At 34.8% G+C, this 21,583-nt stretch overlaps 1 protein-coding gene across 4 annotated transcripts in view; it reads left to right on the top strand.

The window, feature by feature from the left end:
- The window catches only part of sgip1b (SH3GL interacting endocytic adaptor 1b), a 150,132-nt gene extending 130,612 nt beyond the window's left edge, over positions 1–19,520 (top strand). For all 4 annotated transcript variants that reach the window (XM_087240568.1, XM_087240570.1, XM_087240569.1 and 1 more), the window contains 2 exons: positions 17,015–17,179; positions 17,285–19,520. In XM_087240568.1, the coding sequence (XP_087096694.1) occupies positions 17,015–17,179; positions 17,285–17,307 (188 nt within the window). In that variant the 3' untranslated portion in view covers positions 17,308–19,520. The remainder of the gene's footprint in view (positions 1–17,014; positions 17,180–17,284) is intronic.
- Positions 19,521–21,583: the final 2,063 nt, after the last annotated feature.

The following is a 21,583-nucleotide window of genomic DNA, read 5'->3' as shown; positions in this document are numbered from 1 at the left end:
TGAGAATAAAAGCCTTTGAATATTTGTCCAGACACATTTAGCTGCTAGAAATTAGTTAGATAACGTTTATATATTCATCTTATTGCCAACCATGTAGGGATGTGACGGTGAGGAAATTTCCACACCGGTTAATCGACATGTGACAACACCGGTAATACCGGTATCACCGTGGGAGTGGGCATTTTTTCATTTCCTCTTTTTTTTCTGCTTTTAAATAGCTTATGAATGCGTGCGTATAATATTTTCACTTTCAGTTTTGCGGGAGTGGCCAATTCGGTGTCAATTGTTTGAATGGACGGAAAGGAAACTACAAAAAAATCCCTGTTATTAAACAAAACATAACTTTTATTTACATAACGAATAAAACACAACACTGCTACAGGCTGAAAAAACTGTGTAAGTTGGAACCATACAAATAACAACCATAAACGCCTATGTTATATATTAACAGCTTAGTCCTTATGAACAATCCGTTTATAAAATACATTATTAAAGAATTTAGGCTATTGAAGAATAAACCGAATATGAAATATGATCCTTGCATAATGATCACAACTAAACATGCGAGCACAAATTTTATATTTAAACTGTATATTTTTATATTTAAAATATGAAAAAAAATTAAGAATTGGAACATTATGTAAAAAATCAAAGGGCAGGCTAAATAAAAGCGCCTCTTCAGAGCTAAACATCACCGCACATGTGTCAGTTTACAGCTTCTGGAAAGATCAGACAACCTATACAGATCACACAATCTCAATAAACAACATGTAAATGTATAAATATTTCGATAAGTATTGTTATGGAATATTTATAACTAAATGATCTTGCTTTTTGGTTTTATCGATACAGCTTTGATCTCTCTTACAAGCGGCAGTTACAGGCGCAGCATAAGGGCGTCTCACACTGTCAGTAGCGGAATACACACAGCACTGCCAAGACGTTTTATTTTTATTTTATTTGTTGCAGATTTGCACGTTGTTCCTTTTAAAAAAAAATTTTTATTTTTTAATTCTCTCAAGTTAATGTTGTCTATCGAGTAACTATCGAGTCCCTCGGATTGGAGTTCAGTGCGCATTAAGACTATTGACCAACCGCCCTGTAAGTTTAAACACTACAGGTCCACAGCTCTGGTGTGGTATGAATTACACGTTTTAAATGACAGCAAGACATGCTACGTTTAGTTTTTATTGTAAAATATACATTATAACCCAGTACACGGTAAAATAATATGTTTTGAATGGCTTGTCTATTGACGGCGTATAGCCGTTAATTAAATATGCTGAGCATATTTTCATTAAAATTAAAACACATTAATACAAATTAGCCACCCTTTGATTTTTTTTTTTCGTTTACGTATATTTTTATCAAACGAAAAATGCAATGAATTGTTAATTTTAGTTTTCATTTTATTAGAATTAATAGGCCTATAATTTATAGGCTACACAACCCATATCTTTGGCTCCAATTGCGTTTTTACAGATATCCTACCAATAGACTTTTTTTTGGCTCAAAGACATTTATGCCTATTAATTTCAGAGGTGCGTTTTGACAGATTTCGTAAAGGCTTCAGCTATTCTACCTGTCAGCTGCACCTGCCTAAGTTTTGCAACTTGACTTGTGTTGTGGCTCGATGTCTGAATGAGAGAGAGAGAGAGAGAGAGAGAGAGAGAGAGAGAGAGAAATCAGTCCTCAGATTCGATGTGTGGCCGCACGTCTCAATTACTTTATTGCAATTTTTAATATTGGCTCATCTAAATAAACTTTTCATATATTAAAAGCCGAAATATTGCCAGACAGAAGAACCAACTTTCGGTTTTTGAAGAGAGCGGCCTCAGTTATAAAAGATGCGCGCACACACAGGATTCGATCTTTTTGGCCTAGACATTATGGATTTTTTTGACATTAAACACATAATCAAGTGGAAATAAGAACAGCTGAACTTCGGAAAAAGTCCTCACGTTGCCACGATGTTTTTCTGCAGTTGGATTGTCAATGGCGCGGCATTGCTAAATCACTCGTTTTAATTAAAAAAAGATATTTATTATTAAACATTGTGAGATGATGGTCGCGTGATTTTTTTTAAAATGAGAGTATGCGTTGCGTATGTATGGCCATTGATCTATCCGCGACCCACCCATAGTTAAACATGAAGGTGCGTGTATAAATTAGTTATGTTTCCAGATACTGCCACTTTTTTCAGGCAAGATTGCCTCATTAACGTCGTCAGGTTCTCTTATGCATTTGGTTTGAACCCAAAATTTTGCCAAACATGCGCTTTTGCATTGCGTTTTGACAAAAAATAGTCCGCCATCCTCTTTCTGTAAATTCGACTCCTCTTTTCTCCTCACGTGGTAAATGAAATATGATGCACTGTAGCTATGTTTAGATTTTAATTATAGAGCTTGCTCTCGTTTTAAGTCAATTATTTATAATTATATTTTCAATTTATTTTAAATAAATGTTTAATTAAAAAAAATAAAAAAACGAATACTTAAAAAAAACAAATGTGGGGACGGTGTCACGGTAGAAAAGTGATGTCACCGGTGTTGCGTCTTAACACCGGTATCACCGTCAACACAGTCTATCGTGGCAAGCCTACAACCATGTAAATAACTATCGATAAGATGCGTATGATAAGCCGTTGTTTGTTTACCTTCAAGCTTTGCGTGTGCCCATAAAACAGCGCGTGAGCGCCAGCACACACATATCATGTACATCTTGACATGCGAAAGCGTTGCGAAATATGTTTTCATCGAAGTTGTTCACAATACTGATCCATCCACTGAGTTTGTGATGTTGTCAAATGTTTACAAATACAAGCGCGGCCGTTTAGAGCTCATTTCTGGTTAATGATGTTAAAATTACCGGTATTTTGAAATGGATGTGTGAATGCTCTTTTCTTGAAAAATTCACTAACGTCCTTGCCTGTGTGAACAGCTCTTTTTTAAATTTACCGGTAAAGTCGTTCCAGAAATGTTCCATATATTTACCGGTATCACTGCGTGAAAGGGGCTATTGACACCTGAAGTGTGTTACTTGTGTCCAGTCTTCTCCTTTGCCTTGTTTTGGTGACTGTCACTGCATAAAACCCCACTTCACACAGATAGGATGACAGTCTATAAAAATCTACAGTAACACAAGAAAGTTAGTAACATGGCATCTGAACTTTTCATATATATATATATATATATATATATATATATATATATATATATATATATATATATATATATATGAATTAGTTTTTTTCTTTTTTAAATATTTACAAAATTATGTTTAACAGAGCAAGAAAATTTTGACAGTATGTCAAAATTATTAGCCCCGTTAAGCTATATTTTTTTTGATATTCTACAGAACAAACCATCATTATACAATAACTTGTCTAATTACCCTAACCTGCCTAGTTAACCTGATTAAACTGGTTAACTTTTAAAAGTCACTTTAAGCTGTAAAGAAGTGTCTTTAAAAATATCTAGTAAAATATTATTTACTATGGATGTACGATACATCGGCAGCCATATCGTTATTGGCCGATAAATGCTATTTTTTGGATTATCAATATTGATCCAATGTCCAAAGTAGGCTGATATCTTTAAGCCGATAAATTACGTAGTTGTACAGATCTGCCTGCCTCGCGCATGCTTGGGCGGAACTTGTTTAGACTTGTCCAGTGCACTATAATGTAGCTCTCCTCACATTTTTTATTCCTTCAAAGTCCGTCCTTTCTTCATGTGGTATTGCTGTGTAAAAATGTGCTGGATAAGTTGGCGGTTCATTGCACTGTGGTGACACCGGATTAAGAAAGGGACTAGTAGTATCAAATTAATTATTGATATCAGAAATTGACATTTTTACTAGTAACAATATAATTATTGATATCAATTTACCTTTGCAACTAGTGAAAATATAATTATTGATATCTACAATGACATTTTAACTAGTAAAAATACTCTTGCAGATATCTAGAATTGTAATTTTTACATGTAGAAATAGCTATGGTAATGAGCTCATTAATATTTATGTCATTTGGTTTTCCCACAATTCCATTGGGCCAGACCAGGAACAAAGATGGTGGAAGCAGATGCACAAAAGACTGTTGTCTAGTCAAAGATCAGTTTTTAATTTATAGTTTTTTTAATCTAAAATCATAACAATAAATGTGTTTAACCTTAAGACCAACAACTATTAAATTATAAAATAAGTAAATGCTTTATTTGTGGCCTGCTTATATCATAGTGTTATATTGACAAAACAATGTATCAGATTGGAATAGACAGAGAATATTAAAACTCAAGAGATAAAACTGTGTCCTTAGTTTAAATAGGGTGTAGAACTACAAAACTAATTGTGTCTGAAAATTTGACAAATCTTCTCTTTGGGCAATGTGCCTTATTGTGTATGTCATCAAAGTGGACAAAAAAAGTTATATAGAAAAATGTGACCCTGGCCTGCACACTCCTTGTCACTTGTGCAGTACATTTTTATGGAACAGAATTGTACTTTAAGACAAAAAACAAATTTGTACCATTGCAGTTTGTACCTTTAAGGACATGATTTGTACCATGAGAAACCAAAATGTACCTTTGGTTTTTAAACCATGCAGATACAATATTGTACAAAGGTACAAATCTGATGCATGAAGGTACCATTACAGTGACAAGACACTTTGTACTTTAACAGTGTCAAATCTGTTCCTTTAAGAACTATTTAAAGGCATTTTGCAATATATAAATCATGGGTCAATTTATTTTCAGTAAATATAAAACATCAAACATATTTTTAAACAATATTTTTTAAAGGTTTGTTTTTGTGTAAATGCACCTTTCTCATTTACAATAAACAATAAAAAATACTTTGAAATAAATTATAATATTTCTATTTTTGCTAATCATTTCGCAATACTTTTTACTAAAATGTGGTACTGAAACACTTTCTCTCATGTACAATATTTTTTTTTTCTCTTATTTTCACACAATAGCTTTGTACCCCATTTCAATTTACGTAATATTAAATTAGCAACTGAATTATGCAAAAAGTACTGTTAGGAGATGGCGATGCAGTGGCACAGCACATTCGCCTCACAGCAAGAAAGTCTCTGAGCATCGAGTCTCGGCTGGGCCAGTTGACATTTCTGTGTGGAGTTTGCATGTTCTCCCCGTGTTCGCGTGGGTTTCCTCTGGGTGCTTCGGTTACCCTCACAGTCCAAAGACATGCGGTACAGGAGAATTGGGTATGCTAAAATTGACCACAGTGTATAAGTGTGTGTGAATGAGTGAGTATGGATGTTTCCCAGTGATGGGTTGCGGCTGGAAGGGCATCCGCTGCGTAAAACATATGCTGGATATGTTGGTGGTTCATTCCGCTGTGGCGACCCCAGATTAATAAAGGGACTAAGCCAAAAAGAAAATGAATGAATGAATTGTAACAAGATACGGTAACACTTTACAATAATGTTCATTAGTTAATGCATTTACTAACATGAACTAATCATGAACAACACATGTACAGCATTTATTAATCATAATTGAACATTTACTAATGCATTATTAACATTCAAGTTTATGCTTGTTAACATTAGTTAATGCACCATGAGTTAACATGAACTAATGATGAACTATTGTATTTTAATTAACTAACGTTAACTAACATGAACACATACAGAAGTAAATGTATTGTTCATTGTTTGTTCATCTTATTAAATGCATTAGTTAACATAAACTAATGAACCTTATTGTAAAGTGTGACCCAAGATACTGTATGCACAATGTTTGATTAGTTTAACAATAGTACAATGTCTGCACACTTTGCAGGACTTTGCCAGCAAACTAAATGTTGATTAAAATGCCTTAAATGTTTAGTTTACAATACATATAGCTTTGTTTTACCAGTTGTTTTGTTTCTTTAAACAAATGCTTTTAAATGATGATTAATGTTTTAATATGAAAATTATTCATACAATCACTTTGCCTTTCAAGTCATATTTATTTTCATAGATATTGTAATAAATGAGTTATCCAACACTTATGTACCATTTTTATGAGAACAATTGTGTACATTCATTTCAATTGTACCGTAAAAAGTACAGAACAGCATCATAAGAGGCCTTTTCTGTCCTTTATTAGGTGCAACTTTTACAAAGGTACACAACTGTTCCTTAAGGAGCATTATTTGTACCACATGTACCTTTTTATTCTGACAGTGTAGATCACAAACTTATGCTGCATGGATGTATTTTTACCATGAATGGGTAAAAATGAAAAGGATTCATTTTTATTTTATGTCAAAAAACATTAGTATAGATTATGTGCTTGAGCTATTTTCTACTGTAAATTTGTCAAAACATTTCTGCTTGATTAGTAAGATGCATTGCTAAAGGTTTAATTTAGGCAAAATAAAATGAGATTTTCTCAATTTGAAATTATTTTGAACCCGCAGATTCCAGATTTTTCCAGATTCCAGAGTTGTTACTCAGCCACATATTGTACTATCATAACAATCTGTTACAACTCACATAAATAGAAATATTAATTATTCTACTTTCATGTTTGATGTAAATTTCATGTTTAGAAAATTTCACACGTCTTGTGTTATTTTATCAGTATGCTTTTTAACACAAAAGATTACAAATAATAATTGTGACGAAAAGGGAAGTTTATTGGGAAGAGCAAAAGGATGTAGTTCATAATCACTTCACATAATAATTAGAAAAACTACATATAAATCCGTCGATGACGTTTTCTAGCTGGCAGATTGCCTTGTCCTGGCACATTTGGGTGTTGCTTGTCAATCATATGACTAAGTTCTATGTCTGTGTTTGGTGCCAACTGTGGCAACAAAACAATCGATAAAATGTTTAGCCTATGATAAACTGCTGATACCTGCCAACATTTGTCTCTGAAATTCAGGGAGATCGGTAGAGTAGAGGAGATTTTGGGGGTTTTAGTAGTAACTCTAGTACCATGGAACGGAGATCAGGTGGCGGGAGAGAGACTGTACCAAAAAGATGAGGACCTAGGGGTGGAATTGCGCGAGTTTTCCGGTGAAATAACAAAACGGGTGTGTGAAGATAGATGTAAAATAAGGGAAACTCCTTGGAAAAACTGGAGTGTTAGCACATAGACTGTGGTTTAACTACAAGCGCTGCATTCTAGTAAGCGACGTGCGTGCACGCGAAGGGGAGTGGTTTGTGCCGAGTCGTAACATCGGCGACCGGCCTATAAGGGAGGACAGGATGACACTCATCATTAATTTATGCACATATCCAAAAAGGCAATTCTTGGTATCAACAATTGAATTCTTGATATCAACAATTACATTTATGATATCAACAATTACCTTGTTGATATCAAGAATGTAATTGTTGATATCAAGAATTCAATTGCTGATATCAAGAATTCAATTGTTGATATCAAGAATAGCTACATATCCTGAGAATGAATAAAAGTCAAAACGGCTTGCTTTTGATTTTTATTCATTCTCAGGATATGTAATCTTCATATCAACAATTAAATTTTTGATATCAACAATCCAGTTCTAGATATCAACAATTCAATTTGAATGGATGCCTATGGTGACTTTTTACTAGTGGAAATGCAATTGTTGATATCAAAAATGTAAATTTGTTATTACTATGCATATTGATGAATTTATATATGCACATTTCCAAAAAGCAATTTGTGAGATCTGAAATAACAATTATCACTAGTGAAAATTCAATTTTTGATATCAAAAATGTAATTGTTGATATCAAAAATTAAGTTGTTGATATCAAAAATGTAATTCTTGATATCAAAAATTACATTTTTGATATCAAGAATTACATTTTTTGATATCAAGAACTGAATTGTTGATATCAAGAATGTTAATTGTTGATATATCAAAAATTGAATTGTTGATATGAAGAATACATATCCTGAGAAGGAATAAAAGTTACGGCTTGCCATAATTTCCACTAGTACAAACCCGAATTCTTGATATCAAAAATGACGTCATTACTTGGAGGAAAACATTCATGATATCAAAAATCAAAAATGAAATTTCAACAAGTAATAAACATTTCTTGATAGGGCTGTAGTCAGTGAAGAAGAGTTGGTTCCTAAAAAAAAATCAACTTCTGTAATATGGAAATGGTTCGGATTTTTGCTAACAGACACAGCGCAAACAACAGTTATTTGCAAATGTTGCAATGATAAGATTCGCACGACGGATAGCAACACAACGAACCTTTTTAACCACCTCAAGAGAAAGCACCCGAAAGAATATGCAGAGAGTCAAATTTTAAAAGGACCCCACGCAAGTACATCACCAGGTACATCCAAGCAGCCAGAAACGACAAGGCTTAAACAAACAACTCTAACGAAAGAAACGTATCACAAAGGAACTCCGTATGAGAGAACGAGCAAGCGCTGGAAAGACGTAACTGATGCCGTGACATTTTACCTGACCAAAGACATGATTCCTATAAAGACTGTGGAAAATGAGGGCTTCAAAAGATTGTTTAAAGTCATAGATCCACATTACGAAATACCCAGCCGCAAATATTTTTCCTCCACTGCCATTCCACAGCTTTATTCAGAGTGCCGCAGCAAGATTCAAAATAAAATTCAAAACGTAAAGCTTTTCGCTACAACGGCTGATTTATGGTCTAGCCGTACGTCAGAGCCGTATTTAAGTCTGATGATTCACTTTATTCATGAGTGGAAGTTGTGCGGTGCGTGAGTGTCTAGAAATAACATATTTTCCACAAGACCACACAGGCGAGGTCATAGCGCAAGGTCTTAAGGACGCGCTTGAATGTTGGGGACTGAAAGAAGCAAACATGACCTGTATGACGACAGATAATGGGGCCAACATGGTGAAGGCATTGGAGCTCAACAGCTGGACTCGTCTGCAGTGTTTTGGGCACAGACTCCACCTAGCCATCGGTAAGTGCAACTAAAAATAATAACGGTCTCCGATATTCAAGTGATTATATTCAGCTATTATAATACATGATTGCAAATTACATTAGGAACTTTGAACATAGTAAAATCATAAGATTAGTTTGTTGTAATTGCACAGGTCAGGGGCGCCCCCAAGGGGTGGCCAGGGGTTGCTGTGTGTAAACTCTAGTCACCCCAATATGATTTTGCTTTTGATATTATTAATTTATATTTAGTTATGTAAATTCACAGTATTACAATAAATAAATAAATCAATACAATGCAGCCACCAAAATGACTTAATTCATTAATCTTCATTAATTTTAGATATGGCATATACTGCTTAACAATAAAAGTATGTGAAAAATAACTGGCCTGAAAAGTGTTTTAAAACTAAATATTAAATTTTATTAGGTTTGCACATATACTTGCTGAATTATAATTGCTGAATTACTGAAGTAATTAATTGCTAGTTAAAATCACATTATTACATCAACACAAAAATATAACATTACACTGAATTAATTTTTTCGTGTGTGCCACCCCAAGATTTGATGTGGCCTCATTTGGCCACCCCTATGAAATTTTTCTGGGGGCGCCACTGGCACTGGTATGAGTAAATGTTTTGTAAATGAAATGTTTATATACATTTAAACGTTTTATATACATTTTTACATTGTGTTGTGCATTAGGTTAAATCTAATTGATACATTGTTCTTTTTTTTTCTTTTTCTTTTTTTAGAAAAAAGTGCCAAAGACCCTCGTGTTGAACGTGCAACATCTGTTTGCAAGAAAGTTGTCAGCACATTCTCCTTCAGCTGGAAGAAAAAGAGGGAACCAAGTAATGCTCAAGCTGAGCTAAAGCTACCTTAACAGAAGCTCATCACTGAGTCCCCAACACGATGGGGTTCAAGTCTCAGCATGATTGAGCGAGTGCTTGACCAGAAAAAGGCGATTTCTCAGGTCCTGAAGGCAGACAAGGCAAGGCATTTGGTTCCATCCTGGCAAGATGTTGACGTGATGGAGTCTGTGAAAAAGGCACTGAGTCCACTGAGAGACTTTACAGATGCACTCTCAGGTGAGGACTATGTGAGTGTATCTTATGTCAAGCCAGTGCTTCACATGTTGAAAGTCAACATTTTGAGCCTGAATGATGAAGACACTGAACTAACAAAAACAATGAAGACAACCATTCTGAATTACCTCACTGACAAATATCAGGACCCCACCACTGATGACCTGCTGGATATGGCTTCGCTTTTTGATCCCAGATTCAAAACACAATTCATTGCCAAAGACAAGGTAGAGGGAATACAAACCAGAGCTGTGGCTGAGCTGGAGTCTTTGATGACCATACACATACAGTATCCAAAATCAGATCAGCAGTCTACATCTAATACCTCAGCCTCCACGTCACAAATCCTTGATGAGGATCAGACACCACCCAAGAAAGCAAAGAAAACACTTTCCAGCTTTTTAAAAGCCTTAGGTGTTGCAAGTGCATCTGCAACCACATCAGTTTCCTCATCTCTGAAAGAGGCAATGGAAGGAGAATTGAAGGGATACTTGTCCATGCCAAATGCAGAAAGTGAGGTGGATCCGCTGGAATGGTGGAAAGTCCATGAGGCAAACTTTCCAAGAATTAGCCAGCTTGCTAGAAAGTATCTCTGCATTCCAGCCACAAGTGCTCCCTCAGAAAGGGCTTTCAGTACTGGTGGCAATATCAACACCTGCCAATGGGCATCTCTTAAGCCCGAGAAAGTGAATCAGCTGGTCTTCCTTTCTAAGAATTTGTGATTGTGATTTGTCATACTTTGTTATCTTTTGAAATGTATATGTTCCAAAGCTGCTAAGTTTACAAGACTCGGGAATGAGGTCAGGAAATATTTTTGTATCTTTATTTTATTTGTTTGGTTCTGAAACATGTTGCACAAAAATCTATGGTACTTAACAGAGTACAAAAGGTAGTTTACTGTTTGTATGTTTATTTTTCTTTTCTAAGCCAATGTTTATTTTGGGAGTTATGCTAAAGTCTGTGCACTTGCATTGACAGTGATATTTTTATTTAAACTTTATTTAACTTTGTAAAAAAAATAAGCCATTTACATTTTTAAAGGTGTTGCTGAGGATCTATGTCTAATAAGCTGATTTGTTAGACTTGTTAAACTAAGATTTGTTAGATTTGTTAAACAAATGTTAATTTTGATGGTACAGTAATTGTAATGCAAGTCTTGTTGAATGTTCTTTCTTTGCAGAATAGCACTTGCATTAAATCTTCACTTGATTAAAATATTCTTATACATACATGCTAAGAGTATATTTTTATGTGGGGACATTAGTTTGGTTGTATTGTACCTTTGTAATTTGCAAAATATTCTTAAAAAACAACTTAAAAAAAAAAAATCGGTATAAAAATCGTGAATCGTGATTTCCCCAGAAAGAATCGGGATATGATATTTTTTACATATCGCCCACCCCTATTTCTTGATATCTGCAACTTAATTCTTACAAGTTAAAAATGCATTTTCACTAGTATTGATTGTTTTAGATCGCACAAATTGCTTTTTGGATATGTGCATATATGAATTCAATAATGTGCATAATAATGATGAATTTAAATTTTTGATATCAACAACTGAATTTTTGATAACAATTGCATTACCACTAGTAAAAACTATAGTTATTGATATCAACAATTGCATTTCCCCTACTAAAAACTATAGTTATTGATATCAACAATTGCATCTTTACTAGTAAAAACTATTGTTATTTATATCAACAAATGCATTTCCACTAGTTAAAAGTCACCATTGGCTGCCATTTAAATACAGAGCTGGATGCACCTCTGACAGGATCTAGTAGACTCAGACACGGCCTTGTATTGACACTGTTTTTCAGCCTTCATAAAGCAAATAAACACTGTTATTTTCTTAATAAAATTCATTTTAGCCATTTAGCAACAAAGCTAGAGTCAATTGGTAGACAGAAGCCATGCCTATGACGTGAATCCGGGTTTGTTCAGAAGTGAATTCGACGCGCAAATGAAGCGGGGTTTATCGCACGAATGAAGCGGGGTTTGATGCGCGAATGAATCAAGTAAATGCAAATGTTCACGTGGCTATTTACGTGGGAATAGCATGATTTATCTGCACGTTCTGTGTCTGGTGTGATCATAGCATAAAACAAAGACCATGTGGGTCAGGTAATTTAAACGGTATTCTACAAAAAATTAATTTGTTATGCATTAGTTAATTATTCATAAATAATTAATTCACCTCATGTGTTTCACATTAGACATCGTACAATGCCAAATTGGTCGACATCGCCCAACCCTAAAGCTGTGATCACACTGGGCTTTTCTCCCCGTGGACTTCCATTTAATCACACGTGAGTTCAAGCTTGGTGAACTCTGACCTGCGAAATCACATCACTTGACTTATTTTGGCTGCTATAAATAATTGTGTCAATCACACTATTTGTATAGCATGACAAGCCAAAAAAATCAAAAATAAATTAAGTCTGATAAGTTTAACTATGATATCGAAACCCTCACCTGAGTGATAAATTAATACCATATTTAAATGAAACCACTTGACCTACAGCTGCCAATGACTGTTTAATAGGTCTAAATACATCATTCATAATTAGAATGCTTGAACTATGGCAGAACTTTAAACACACACACACAGACATCAACACTTAGTCTTTGAATCTCAACAATGGTGACAAACAAATAATAAAAATCAACCCAGAACAATACAAAACAATCTACTGAAATATTGCCTCCCAAAAACAACATAAAATAAAGTAAATTAAATCGATTGCAAGAACTTTAAGCTGCATAATATATTCATGCTGCAATGCATGCTGAGATTTTTGTACTATGCTGGCACCCAGCATACATTAAAGCATGAATGAATTAAGCAGCTTTTTTTCTTTTTAGCAACAATGGTTTCTATCCTGATTCTTGATGTCTGAGTGTCACAATGTGCAGCTGGAAATTTCAATCTTGTGTGCATGAAACCTATAAAATTTTAATATTTTATTAAATCCTTGATAATTTACATTTACATTTAGTCATTTAGCAGACGCTTTTATCCAAAGCGACTTACAAATGAGGACAAGCAAGCAATTTACACAACTAAGAGCAACAATGAATAAGTGCTATAGGCAAGTTTCAGGTCTGTAAAGTCTAAGAATTAAAGTATTAGTAGTAGGGATGGGAAGATTAACCGATATGTATCGATACGCGTTCATGCATCGGTAGAGCAGCAGATGCGGATGTGTACACTTACACTACAACTCAGTTTATCAGGTGTGCTGATGAAGCTAGTGGTGCGCCCTCAGAAAGCGCGAGAAGCAAAACAAACATTTTATTCCTCACTGAGTTTTAAATCTAAAGTATGGCAACATTATGGATTCTGCAAAAAGGATGGACGACTTGACAGGACAGATGCAATTTGCAATATGTGCCGCGCATCTGTAAAATACACGGGCAGTACGACTAATCTGATATCTCACTTGAAGCGGCGCCTCTGTGTTGTTGTGGAAGCATCTTCCAGTGTTCCTGCATCCCCGGCTTCCTGCTCTGCTTCAACTGTAGCTACCAGCTCCAAAAGTGGTGAGAAAAGCATTGAAAGTTTTCTCCATGCGCAACAGTTCTGCTCGCTCTACGCCAATAACGAATGCTATTGCATTGTTCATTTGCAAAGATATTCAGCCTAGTGTCACAGAGAACGAAGGTTTTAAACACCTCCTGTTAATTTTTATTTATTTATATTTTTATTAGCCTGTTGTTTACAGTGATAGTGATGTTTCAAAGCAGCATAACACTGCTAGTTCATGACCTTAAGTTTTGAATATTCAGTGGCACAATATATCTTTGTAAAACTTGTTTTCATAGTTGAAAAGTTAAATCACAATTCTTGTTGTGCAATGGTAAACCTTTATGTTGAAAGTGTAAATATATACATTTATAATATATATTGCACTTATACATTCTGTTTATCTTGAAAATACTTAAATAATATGTGCTATAGGTTCTAAAATGGCCCTCTACTGTAAACTGACACTCTGGCTCTGAGAGAAAAGCCAGTTTGTAAAAAAAGTCTTGGTTTTACTTGGTTAATAAATAATCAAACTCATTCAATGGCACAGCATCCTTTCTTACATCATCTCATAAACTTGATCTAATAAGTTAGTTCTGAATTATCGCATTGTATCGTGATATGGGTGTAAATCGTATCGTGTTGCATCGCAATGTCACAAATGTATCGCTAATATATCAGGTCGTATTCTTTGTATCGAAATGCGTATCGAATCGGCATTATAGCTTAGATGCCCAACCCTAATTAGTAGTATTAGTTTTTTTTTTTTTTTTTATTGTTTGTTCAACTTCAATGGGATGCTGTAACATATCCCAAACAATAGCAAAAAAAAAATTCTTTGGCTTAACTTATAAAATACTATAAATTATATCTATAACAATTAACTGTAAATTACACACAGTATAGTTTCTCATTTGTTCTTCTTGCTATAACTGAGGAGTTTCAGAAACACAGTTATATCAGCCAGTAAAACATTAAGATAGAATAGTAAAAGTTCAAGAGCCCAACTAAAGCAGCCACTGATCTCCATGATGGTGAGGTCAAATAAAATATTTTCAAAAAATATATATATATAAACCTCTGTTAATTATCAAATATTTTTGCAGATATGAGAGAATTTAAGTTAAACTGTAATCAGTAAAGCTGGTAATGCCTTTATTTAATGGAGTTGTTTAAATTCTCTGTTTTAATTCAGTTAGTTTGGTGTGTGGCTGTACCTGTAGTTTTAATTCTTGTTCTTTCCTTCAGTGATTGTGCTTGTTAACAGCAGGTGTTCATTAGTGTCTGAATTCAGTCATTTTGTGGTCATTCACTCTGTCTATTGGACTAATCTAATTGACTAATTTAGGGACTAGTGAATGAAGGTGTATGGTTAGATTTCAGACACTTTGATTGGTTTCTCGAAAACATAAATTAGGTCTGTTACAGCTATTTTCCTTTTTGTACAGAAATTAGCTGTTAATAATTTAATAATTTTCATTATAGATTGTACAGACATTTATTGTTAAAATCACAGACATTATTTTACAGTGAAGGGCACCCAATTGTCAATATAAAGATTGCTAAAACTGAACTGCACAAATACATTGAAAGCAAATTACTAACAAGAGAGATTATTTTTTATGTTTTTTTTTTTTTAATCATTCAAAGTTTAAATGTTTTAAGGTTTAAAAGGAATAAGACATAGGGGAATAACTGAGAATAGAAAACAACTAGGAGCTATGCTTCTAGCTACAGCAAGCCTACAAGTTTGCGATGCAGTTTGCGAATGTACTTTGGAACAATGGATTTGGAAAATGGAAAATCAACGAACTATGTTTGTAACGACAAAGCTTGCGACCTTAGTTGGCTAACGATGGTTTTGGGAAATGCACCCCCAGTGTGCGCGCGCCGCACACACACACACATAAGCACGCAGTCTTTCGGGCTGCTAAGTTAATAATTGTTTATCTCAATTAATGGTGTTTCATAATCGTTAGAAGCTAAAATCGAAATCGGATTTTCGATTAATTGCACAGCCCTAGCTGCTTTTATGCTAAAGAGAGACAGATCGTCACTAATGGGTCGAATATATCCTCCCACCCTTTGATAACATGTACATGAAAAAGAATGTCATTCAAAGTTTTTGCAGACTGTTATTATAAAGTGTGATTACAAAAGATAGAAGTAATACATTTTTACAATTAGTGTCATGAATCTGGTTTGTTAATTGTCAATCTTTTTCCCTTCTGTGTCTTCCCTTACCAGCTGTCAGCGCTTGCAATCAGCGCGAGCGCTGATCAGCAGTCACCTGTTCCCGCTTTGTCATTATTGACACTCCTATATCTACCTCCCTTATTTCTCCTCCTGTTGTCAGATTATTGTTACTCTGTGCGTTAGCAATCCGTGTATTAGTCTTTCCTCTACATCAGATCTCATCCTCATTTGTCTCGTCTAGTCTCGATCTGGTTGTCGATCATCCCTCCTGTATTCATCGTTGCATGTTCTGAGTGCCGCCACTTACTTACTCACCTGTTGACTGTGCTCTGACCATCAGCAGCCGGAGGTCAGTGGTTCCCGCATCGCTGTGGTGGGCACGGACCGATCGACTCTTTTCCTCTCTCGCCCCGGCCGGGGTTTGCCTTTTGAGTTGGCTTTGAAGAACCGGTTCTGTGTGATTCATTTGAATTACTTACAGACTGCCTTTGTTAAACTATTAATAAAGACTGGTTCAACTGCACAAACTTCTCCTTTGATTCTGTTCTGTGACAATTAGAGGCTGGCTATATTCATATACTGTTGCCACACCACTGGGTTAAAACCTCTTAAAGGTGATTTATAGATCCCTTTTAAGAACAAAAAATAGACCAATAACACATAGCTAAAAGTAGAAGATTATCTTTAATTTATCTTTGCTGTTGTTTTAAGATGATTTCATTGAAAATGTGCTAGCTCAAATAACAAATGCATTGAATTGAATTGATAGCATTAACGCTTGCATCTGCACCATGTAGTTGGAAGCAGATAGGTCAAGATCAGCATGCGTGCCCATAATGACAAAACTTTGTATTACATTGAATTACTAAGGCCCCGTTTCCATGTACCGCTTTTACTGTTGGTTACGTCTACTGGAGAGCTAATCGGCATCTTGCACCGTAATGCAATGACTCTAAAAATCAAACATTAGTGGGAATATTAGCCAAACTGTTTTTTTTTTTTTTTTTTTTTTTTTATGTGGCAAGCAGTGGAGCTTGAATGTTTAAAATAGAATCAAATAAAATGGCTTGTTTAACAACATTAATGGCCACCAATGCTTGTCTGGTTAAGTATGCATTCACTTTTTTTGTAGTTTTAAAAATGTTATTGCTCTGAGAGAATATACAGTATTGTGTCCTATCAGGTTGTGTGCTATAGCATTGCAGTATATTTATCAACTTCATGAATATGTTAATACAAATGCATAGTCTGAATAAACATTCTTTTACAATCTGTTGTTCATGACAGGAGTAGGTGCACTTCTGGCTCGCTTCCAGTTAGCTGAAGGCCCAAGCAGACCATCTCAGCTCGCGGTGCAGTTTACCAGTGAGGGCAGCACTTTATCTGGCTGTGATTTTCATCTCGTAGGTTCAGGGTACAGACTGTCCCTGGTTAAAAAAAGGTTTTCTGCAGGTAAGTCTTGTATGGGAAAAGTAACTTCACATCCAAAAATAAAAGTCCAATTTTACGATTTACAATATTAAACATGAGCTGTGTTTTTTTTTTATAATTCTACAGGTAAATACTTGGCAGACAACTGAACTGGCAACAGCGATCACGTGGTATGAATGAGATGTTAGGATGCCCTTTTGGCACTACAAAGACACTTCAATAACATTTATTTATTTTAATTATTTTTTATTTTATTGAAACTACAGAAGTAAAAGACTCAAGATCTCACTTATAATGTCTGGTGTTGAATATCATCAGTGCGTTGTGTGTGTGTGTGTGTGTGTGTGTGTGTGTGTGTGTGTGTGTGTGTGTGTGTGTGTGTGTGTGTGTGTGTGTGTGTGTGTGTATGTGTGTGTGTGAATATCAGCATATTTTGTGTGTATATGATAAAACTTCAGGAAAAATGCAATACTTGGACTTTTTCTTGCAGAAAGCCGTTTCCTTTTTCACTACTGAATCTTTTTTCTCTCTCTGTTCCAACCCAATCTTAGTTCATGCCAAAATTAAGATGATTTTTAGCTTAAACCATGATTTTTATTGATTCACCAAATACATGTCAACAGCTACCAGCACTTTGAGAGTCAAAAAAGCATATAGTTACAAGACACTGAAACATGCTTGATTTGCCACTAATTTGTATTTTGTATTTTGGACTCCTAATGTACCAGTAGACATTTCATTTTTTATGAATCACCAAGAATTGAAATTTAATTAATAATCTCCTTTATTGTCTTTATGATGAAAGATGTAATGGCAGGTTTTCATTTTTAGGTAAACAAAACAAAAAATATACATTTAATTGTGAGAGTAATTCCATATATCAAATGGATCGAATAGAAGACACTTATTTAAAAAACATTTAAAAATGTACCAACCTCCAACAGATATGAGCATCATTAACATTCAATTGTGGTTGTAAAATTATTATCTAAACGGGACTCATTATTAGCAATGCCAGTGGCCGTTAAGCGAACGACAGTTAGTAATTGATGCTAATGCTCAAAGTTATGTAAGCATAACTTACAAGAGACTGAATATAATTCAGAGTTTCTTAGAAACTTTTTTTTTAAGTTTTATCACAATCTGTGCACCCTTTATTGTTAACCAAGACACGTTTTGTTCTTTATTAGCTGATGATTGCCCAGTCACCACTCAGTGTTATTGAACAGACCTCTTATTAATAAAATACAATGATCTGCTTCCACAGAATATTCCATTTAGTATCATCTTAAAATGCCTTGTGTCAGTGTTAACATTGTTTTGATTTTATTGGTTAAGGCATGTTGGAATGCATCACTTCTGCGATACCGAATTCCTTGAAATAAATTTAAGGAATGGGTCAAATATAAACTTTTCCTTTTGTTTTTCCACAATGTGGATTCTATTTTTCCTGAACATTGTACTGTAGCAATATTTAAAACAACGTGTATAAATGTAAAATAGGAATTGTTATTACTATCCAAAACTCATCAAATGGACAGAGTTTCTATGTCTTGTCATAGAACATATTTCAAGTTATTGTATTTACATGTCATAATGCACTTTATATTGTTAAATAATTCAATTAATTATTCAAATTAATGTCAATAATTTCATGCATACTTATGTGGTTTGTAATTGATTTGAACATTCTGTTGACTGTTTCTATTGATCAAAAAGGGAAACAAATGAATCGGTACAGAAGAACACTACTCACATCCTTGATTACTTTTTTGTACTGTATTGTGTTGTCAGCTCTTTAATCAACGTCATTGCAAATCATATGTGGATTATTGCCTTTAAAAATGTCAGACTACTAATTCAGTTGTGTAGACACCTTAACTAGAAAAGCCTCAGATATCTTTAATTATAGAGACTTGGGTATGTATATGTGTTTCTGGATAGTCATTGGTCATATCATTTGTCTAATCTGGTTTTAGTTATGTGTCAACATTATTTTTGTCATTACTTATAAAGTGTACTTTATTTCAGTTATTTGGAGGCCTTACCTGACCTTAAAATGGAGGAGTGCATAAACAACTGCTGGCTGCAGATGGTTTATTTGTGTCTCCATCTCTCATTTTAAAATAAGGAAAAAGAGTTTTTTTTGTTTTGTTTTTCTCCCACTTAAGTTGTTGTATTGTGTTTTTCACCTAATCAGAATCCTGGTCGTACGTCAATTAGAAAATGGAATATGCAAACATTTCATGCATAAAATGACCTCTCCCCAGACTTATGAGACTATAGAGACTGAAATGCTAAATATATCAAATGTGAAAATAATGTAATGTCTTAAAATTAAAGTTATGGAATACATGTTCAACGTTGGGTGTTTGTCATTGTCTCTAACACAACATTTAAATGAAACCTCATGCAAATCACAATTTAATTGTTTAATTTTCCCAATGCAGTGATTCAATTGCCTTTTGACCATTTATAGATTTAACAAGTGTTAACTTTTAGTCATTACTATGAGTATTTGTTTATTATTATTATTATTATTATTATTATTATTATTATTCTGATGCTGTTATAAGAAATAAACGTAATGAAATTATAATTTGGACAATTTAGAATAATAAGAATAATTGTTTGTTTCTAAAAATGTATTATATTGATTGTTTGTTTCTTTGTTTTTTAACAACAATTAGGCAGGTTTGTTTAGAAACTTCGTAGTGTAGGCTAATTTATGTTGTGACTTTTGACTTTGAAAGTCATTTTTACTAAATTACTTTTTGTTGAGATGCCAATGAACCCTTTTGAACATGTCATTGTATGAATGAACATTGTTATATTAAATAACAGTTTTTTTTTGGGTGGGGTTCATGTGTTATTATGGTCGTCATAGAATTTGTAATATTAATGACGGACATAGATATTTACATTAGATGTCGCCTACCCTGTTGTTGTCTATTGGAAGTAATGCGTCAATACAGCTGCCAATTTAGTACAGGGTGGCGATGCTTTGAAATGAGTGCAGGACAAGGTGCAGTGAATGACTGGCCAATGTATCTTAATTAAGCACTGGTAAAATTATTAAAATTTTATAGTTATTATTGTGAGACTTATCAATATTTTTTTATACAAGAAGCGACGCAGTGGCGCAGTAGGTAGTGTTGTCGCCTCACAGCAAGAAGGTCGCTGGTTCCAGCCTCGGCTGGGTCAGTTGGCGTTTGCATGTTCTCACTGCGTTCGCATGGGTTTCCTCTGGGTGCTCCGGTTTCCGCTGCATAAACCATGTGCTAGATAAGTGAGGGTTCACTCCGCTGTGGTGATCCCAGATTAATAAAGGGACTAAGCTAAAAAAATTAATAAATTAATTTTGTATACAAAATATAGCTGTCGCATAAGTATCAGTGTCATTTCCACCACAACAATGTAATGTCCCTTTAAAAAGTTAAAGTGAAAGATTATTTTGGTGATTTCTATGAAAATGAAGAGTGCCATCTGGAAACATGTTCAAGGTTGAGGGAATTTACATTTTTATCAACAACAATTGAAGAAAAATCAAGGTAAATATTACTTGATGAGGTAATACATTTATCCTACATCATTTCCAAACATGTTGTACCTTCAGATGTTTTTAAAAACCAAACAAAATTAAGGTAAATAAGAGTGTTATGTATACAAAGTATCAGTGACTAGTGTCAGTTCAAAGCTAATAGGTGAAGCTATTTTTCATTTTTTCACAAACTGTTGAAATGACATTTCCATCACCATAGACATTTAAACATCTCATCAACAAAAACGATGAGGAAAACTACAGAAGTGAGGTGAGCCGTCTGGCCGAGTGGTGCAGAGACAACAATCTCTTTTTGAATGTGGAGAAGACGAAAGAGATTGTTGTTGACTTCAGGAAAGAGCACACTCTCCATGCTCCCCTGACCATCAACGGTGCGACTGTGGAGCGTGTGAGCAGCACCAAGTTCCTGGGTGTACACATCACTGAGGATCTCTCCTGGACCAAAAACTCCACTGCACTGGCCAAAAAATCACAGCAGCGTCTCTACTTCCTCCGCAAACTCAAAAGAGCAAGAGCACCAGCCCCAATCATGTACACCTTCTACAGAGGCACTATTGAGAGCATCCTGACCAGCTGCATCACTGTGTGGTTTGGAACCTGCAATGCATCCTGCAGGAAAACACTTCAGCGCATAGTGAGAACAGCTGAGAAGATCATTGGTGTCTCTCTCCCCTCCCTTCAGGACATTTACAGCACACGTAAAGCCCTCTGCATAACAGCAGATGCCACCCACCCAATGCACAGCTTCTTCAGTCTGCTGCCATCAGGGAGGAGACTACGCAGTCTCCAGGCCAGGACCAACAGACTGAAAGACAGCTTCATCCATCAGGCTGTCAGGAAGCTGAACTCTCTCCCAGCTCTGC

This window comes from Danio rerio, chromosome 2 (genome assembly GCF_052040795.2).
Source record: "Danio rerio strain M-AB ecotype USA chromosome 2, GRCz13ab, whole genome shotgun sequence".
Lineage (NCBI taxonomy): Eukaryota > Metazoa > Chordata > Actinopteri > Cypriniformes > Danionidae > Danio > Danio rerio.
The sequence above is the reverse complement of the archived record's forward strand: the minus strand, read 5'-3'. Positions and strand labels throughout refer to the sequence as shown.